Source organism: Triticum dicoccoides, chromosome 2A (assembly GCF_002162155.2).
Source record: "Triticum dicoccoides isolate Atlit2015 ecotype Zavitan chromosome 2A, WEW_v2.0, whole genome shotgun sequence".
In the NCBI taxonomy this organism is placed as follows: Eukaryota; Viridiplantae; Streptophyta; class Magnoliopsida; order Poales; family Poaceae; genus Triticum; species Triticum dicoccoides.
The window spans coordinates 312,974,861-312,981,044 of NC_041382.1; the positions used below are offsets into that span (position 1 = coordinate 312,974,861).

The following is a 6,184-nucleotide window of genomic DNA, read 5'->3' on the forward strand; positions in this document are numbered from 1 at the left end:
GGCACTTTCGGGTGGTCTTGCTGGTCTTGTTTTACCATTGTCGAAATGTCTTGTAACCGGGATTCCGAGACTGATCGGGTCTTTCCGGGATAAGGAATATCCTTCGTTGACCGTGAGAGCTTGTGATGGGCTAAGTTGGGACACCCCTGTGGGGTATCAACTTTCGAGATCCGTGCCTGCGGTTATGTGGCAGATGGGAATTTGTTAATATCCGGTTGTAGAGAACTTGACACTTGACTTAATTAAAATGAATCAACCGCGTGTGTAGCTGTGATGGTCTCTTTTCGGCGGAGTACGGGAAGTGAACACGGTCTTGTGTTATGCTTGAACGTATGTAGTTTTAGGATCACTTCTTGATCACTTCTAGCTTCTCGATCGTTGCGTTGCTTCTCTTCTTGCTCTTATTTGCGTATGTTAGCCACCATAGATGCTTACTACTTGCTGCAGCTCCACCTCATTACCCTGTCCTACCCATAAGCTTAAATAGTCTTGATCTCACAGGTGTCAGATTGTTGAGTCCTCATGACTCACAGATACTTCCAAACAGTTGCAGGTGCCGATGATACTAGTGTAGGTGACGCAACCGAGCTCAAGTGGGAGCTCGATGAAGATCTTGATCGTTGTTATGTGTCTTTTCTGGTTGATCAGTAGTGGAGCCCAGTTAGGACGATCGGGGATCTAGCATTTGGGGTTTTCTTCTTTATTTTGGTTCCGTAGTTGGACCTTGATTGTACTCTGGATGATGTATGTTTACTTGTTATTTGTGTGAAGTGGCGATTGTAAGCCAACTCTTTATCCTTTCTTATTCAGTACATGGGATTGTGTGAAAATTACCCCACTAGCGACTAAACTACCATGCGGTTATGCCTCTAAGTCATGCCTCGACATATGGGAGATATAGTCGCATCGTGGGTGTTACATCTTATTGTTCCAAATAGGAATTATGTGCCCGTAGATTTCATTGTTCTTGTAGAATGCAATCCTACAGGTCCTATTATTCTTGGTAGACCTTTCCTTATAACGATTGTGCAATTATTGATATGAAAGAAGAAATATTAGATTTCAATTTCCATTAAGGAAAGGCATGGAACACTTTCCAAGAAAGAAAATTAGATTGCCTTATGAATCTATTATGAGAGCCACTTATGGATTGTATTCCAAAGATGATAATACTTACATCTATTCATGTTTTATGCCTAGCTAAGGGCGTTAAACAATAGCGCTTGTTGGGAGGCAACCCAATTTTCTTTTTCTTTTTGGGTTCTGTTTTGCATTAAATAATTCATATAGCCTCTGGTTAGATGTGGTTTTGTGTTTTAATTAGTGCTTGTTCCGAGTAAGACCTTTATGATAGCTTACGGTGATAGTTCATTTGATCTTGCTGAAAAACATAAACTTTTGTGCTTAGTCTCAGAATTGTTAAAAATCATAGAAGCGTGATAAAATGTTGCTTCTTTTTGCAGAAGATTAATAAACAAATTGCTTAGGATTTACTACTTTTTCAGAATTTTTGAAGTTAAAGAAGTATTCCAAATATCCAGATTGCTACAAATTGTTCTGTTTTTGACAGATTTTGTTTTCTATGTGTTGTTTTCTTATTTTGATGAATCTATGGCTAGTAACGGGGGGTATGAAGCATGGAAAAGTTGGAATACAGTAGATATCTTTTCCTATAATAATAAAGCACGGTTTGAGTCTGTCTGGTCCATCGTTGCAGCGTTTTTGTGAAAGAGGCCATGTGATTTTGATAATTAAACCCGCAGTCCTTATTTAAGTGGATCTGGAAAAAAAGATTCGATTTTGCAAATTAACCCTTGTATTATGTCAGAATTCCTCCCATGCTCTTCTGTTCATCTTATCCAATGGCAGAGAAGGTGGAAGGTGGGACAGCTTCGGCTGGGCGCTCGTCGGCGAGCTCGTCGGCCGTCCGGCTCTCCCCTCCGCTTGCGGCCCTCTCGGCCTCTCCTCCACTTCTTGCGTCCCCGTCCCCCCTGTAGGTGCGACTCCATCCCAGCACCTTGATCCTGCTCCCGGTACCTCCCTGATCCTACTCGATTTATCTCATGAAAGAATGATCCTACTCGTTGGTGGATCTGCTGCTCAGGGCATCCTCGACGTTCCTAACCTCAAGAAGTGCGGCGGCGGCAGATCCGCGTGGGGGCGTCGAGCGCAGCTGGATCGTGAAGGCCTCTGCAGCCTCCGTGCAGACGCTCGAGGTCAACAACGCCACCATGATGTACAGCTGCGAGCTGCCCACCCGTGTCCTCAGCCTCTTCGTCCCACTCTTGGTGTCTCCTCAAAGATCCTCAGCAGGGAGCGCATCATTGTCGTCAACTCCAAGCTGATCCGATGCGTCAAGAGGTAATCCTCTACTCACTTGACCGCTGACGAGGTCTTCCAATACGCCGCCGGTGTGCAGCCACTCTCCTCTCTCTCTCTTTCCCTCCCTCTGGTATCCCTCTCTATCTTGCTGGAACGGCACCGACCATCACTGGTCTGGACTCACACCCAACTTGATTTTTCCTTGTGCTGATTTGGGGTTAGTTTAGGTCCAGGACTCCAGGGGCAGGCGCTAATGGAGAGTTTGAGAATGAATGCGAGAGGTGGTTGCATCTGTTACCCTTTAGTAATTTTTCTGTCGGTCTCTTCTTTTTCGATTCATAGGTGTACTTAGATCGAAGGATCAGATATATGCTATTGTAAAGTTGTCTCAGGATATTATCTATCTGTTTCTGATGATAAGCTTTCAGTTAGTTGATACCACTGACTTTTCCTGTGTGGGAAAGACAGCATCTTCTACTGGACATTTTCTAAGATAGAGCGTTCAGATTTCTTCTACATATAACATGTACTACGAGCTGGCTGTGATGGTTGCCGTCTATATTGTCGTGTGAATTGTTCCACACTTCTGATCATCATATGTATGATGAGCAGTTGGCCATCTCTTATTCTGTGGGGATATGGTCCGTTTATATTCTTCTAATTGATTCGGTTCACAATTCTAGCCGATGAGATTTGGTCTACATTTATGTGTACATATGCTATCCTATATACTAGAACTTGTGCTAGCCCATTATATGATTATACTACAAGTAGACAAATGCAAATGTCCATAGTAATAAACTTGTGGTCACAGGACTACTAGCTTAAAGTTTGTGAGATTTTGTAAATGGGCATTTTTGTTGTCTACTATCTAGGTTTCTATAGCATGAGGTGGTGCTCTTGCTTTTAAAAACACATATAAACTGCCATCTATACTGAACAATGGGGCTTCCTGTCTAAACTGGAGCAGTAATTCGAGGCTGAAAGGACCGACATTAGCAGCAATAATATAAATATCCATTAGAAGAGTTTTCTGCATTGAGTCCGCGGGTCTCACAAAGATATAAGATATATAGAATGCTGTAAAGATCAGCTTACCTTCTCAGGCAATGGAACAATTGTGTGTCTTGATCTTTCCCGTTTTCTTTGGTTTTGCAGCCTAGAATTTCTAGACATGCGCATATAGATTGGAGCATCTAATAGTAGTTGAAAATATTTTTGAGTAAAAATGCAACTAATACTCAATTTTCTAGGACTTGATACATCATGGTCTCCTTGTGCTTTGTTGTTTGGTTGGTGTAGAATCCCTCAGCTCTTACCAAGAGGCTCTAGCTTCGAACATGACTCTTTTAGTAGTTGGAGTGTTGCACGCATGGAATTGATCGCAGGTACTTCATCTAAAGATCCCAAGATCAGAATTTTGTTACCCTATGTCTAGACCTACATTTTGCTATGGTGCACTCTAAGCTTTCTAAATTTTGTTATGAGGTTTAGAGAGGAAGCGAAGCAGCAACAGTTTGGGTTCAGAGAAGATTAGGAGCAACAGTTCATTGGAGAAGGAGAGGTACATCAGCCGAGGGCAGCAGCGGAGAGCAAAATCAGCAGGTTAGGGGCGGCAGGAGAGGATCAGAAGTAGAGATGAGTGCGATTCAATTGCCATTGATAATGATTCAACTTGAGTTTGCACCATCCTTGTGTTACTAAATAGTTTTTTCCTTTTTCACTTGTGATTATGTACTAGAGATTTGCAAGGATGCATTGGATTCTTTTTATACTGATTTGATGCACTCTGACTTTGGAATGCGAACAAATGTGTTCTTCAATTGGCATTGATGATTCAGACTTTAGTTTGCTAATACTGTAGCTGACATAACCTTATGTGTTACTCGGCTATACTAAGTGGATTGAGCTTTTTGTTATCCCGATGGCTTGAAAGCAAATCTGTTCAAGGTTTCTTCTTTATCTTAGGCTCAGTACAATGCTCATAATCTCAATTGAGTAGCAAGCTTATGGCTGGATTGTATTTCAGTTGACCAACATGGTCGGAGGTGTGAACCAAACTGACAACAGAGATATCCAGTCTCTCATGCTTTATTCTTCATGTAGTACAATGAAGTTTGTTTGTAGCTAACTTAGTCCTCTCGGATGCTCTTTCTTGATACAAGGGTATGAACATGTCGTACACTGACCGTGGAAAACAGTTGGACCTCATTTACAAAGATACATGTCACTGAGGTAGCTGAAAAAGAATTTGATGGCCAAGAACCATCGAACCTATGGTGCACTTCTGAACTGTTATTGCTCATCTAAAACTGAAGAGAAAGCAGCACACCTTTATCACAAGATGGACGAGCTTGACATCAATCAACAATCTGATATCCCTTTACATGAAGTAAGGCTAGCATCAAAAGAATCTTAAGGGCCTTGATTTAGAAGGTCACATAAATATCTAGATTGATCATTAGTAGTCAGGGTTGTTTGATAGATTCACTTCATAATACTCAATTTTCCCCTACTTGTATCATCACCACTGTATAATGTAGCATAGTATTCCCTCTGTAAAGAAATATAAGAGCGTTCTTATATTTATTTTTTACGGAGGGAGTACTATGCACAAAGCTCAGCACCTAAATTACTTGAATGTTGGCTCATGGTTTTTTACTTAAAAAGGTGATTTCGTTTCTCCTGTGCATTGTTATTTGTAGCCATCATTATTCTATAATTTCTGATTGTTCTCCAGGTTAACAGAATTGTCACATATAATTGGTATTGAACTATAAAATATTTAGGTCTCCGTTGCAACGCACAAGTTTTTGCTATTATTTATATTTTTTTATATATAAAGCACGGACTGATTTTGTCGGGTTCACCGTCACAATACGCTTCTTCCCGTGAATTTACGCTTTCAGTTTTTTCACCTATATTATTTTCTACATCCGAGGTGGTATTATTCATATGATCATGTGGCCCGCCACGCACGACTATTCTGTCCGGAGCGATACCACCCATGAGTTTTTGGTACGTATGTTTACTAATCCGGTTTTCTGTTTTTAGTTAATTAAGCTGTCATCTATTATATATACCTACGAAAATAATTCTGTTAATTAACCTGCCATCGATTCTATAATAGCAAAAAGTAATTTTTTCCTGAGATTCGAACTTACAAGCTTCCGTTCTTACGCTACAACAACAACCAGTTGAGTTGGCACCCAAGTTGCGATATAAAACTGGGTTAGCTCTTAATAATTTTGGTTCGAAAGCTGGCCAAATATTCTGGCCAACCCAGCCAAACGTAGCCTGATGGAGTGAGAATATGGAGTTAGGCCCAATTACCCAAGCCCTCGTGCCGAACGAAGCAAGGTTAATTCCAATCGATACATGCATGCTTTTAATAATTAGATAAAGTTAGCTTAGGTGTTGAATAATCCCACCTCGTTCTGTTAGGTTGAGTTGTCTCAGTTTATATATGTTCCCAAGTTAGCTGAAATATCAACAAAGCCAACTGGGAATCAACAAGCAGCCCTGAGAGCCAATGGGAGAAGATGATGCAGTACCATTGAACAGGCTTGGCGAGGCAAAGAGGAGTAAAGCTTGTTGAGGGGCGAGGAACGCGGGTGACGAGAGGAGAATAAGTGGAGGCCGGGAGGTGCAGGAGTGCTACGGGGCCGCAGTTGGGCGACTGCGTTCATGGCCGGAGGTGCGCGCAGCTCACGCCAGGTGCACAGCGGGAGAGGAGGAGCACTGAGGTGCAGCAAGGAAGAGTGAGTCCAACGACGGTCAGGTGGTTCACCATGCGAGGGGGTCAGGTCCACGCGAGGGGGCGCAGCTTGGCGAACGCGAGGGGGCGCAGCTTGGCGATGGT

At 42.2% G+C, this 6,184-nt stretch overlaps 1 protein-coding gene across 8 annotated transcripts; it reads left to right on the forward strand.

Annotated features, from left to right (window-relative positions):
- The first annotated feature begins 1,855 nt into the window (after positions 1–1,855).
- LOC119354454 (magnesium transporter MRS2-B-like) lies at positions 1,856–4,241 on the forward strand. 8 transcript variants are annotated; one of them, XM_037621179.1, is made up of 5 exons: positions 1,856–1,993; positions 2,071–2,361; positions 2,550–2,603; positions 3,625–3,710; positions 3,811–4,241. In XM_037621179.1, exons 1-5 carry the CDS (start codon positions 1,863–1,865, stop codon positions 3,930–3,932), a joined length of 684 nt encoding a protein of 227 aa, XP_037477076.1. In that variant the 5' UTR covers positions 1,856–1,862; the 3' UTR covers positions 3,933–4,241. The 8 variants fall into 8 exon arrangements, 5 of the variants coding, with proteins under 5 accessions (XP_037477076.1, XP_037477077.1, XP_037477078.1 ...); XM_037621180.1 differs by having other exon boundaries at positions 3,817–4,241; XM_037621183.1 differs by having other exon boundaries at positions 1,860–1,997; positions 2,545–2,603; positions 3,576–3,710.
- The last annotated feature ends 1,943 nt before the right edge of the window (positions 4,242–6,184 follow it).

Bases quoted from the DNA above. Each gene is read 5' to 3' on its own strand.
- LOC119354454 (XM_037621179.1), top strand. From the start codon at position 1,863: ATGGCAGAGAAGGTGGAAGGTGGGACAGCTTCGGCTGGGCGCTCGTCG. The intron at 1,994-2,070 runs GTAGGTGCGACT...ATCTCATGAAAG, and splicing joins CTTGCGTCCCCGTCCCCCCT to AATGATCCTACTCGTTGGTG. The intron at 2,362-2,549 runs GTAATCCTCTAC...GGGTTAGTTTAG, and splicing joins CTGATCCGATGCGTCAAGAG to GTCCAGGACTCCAGGGGCAG.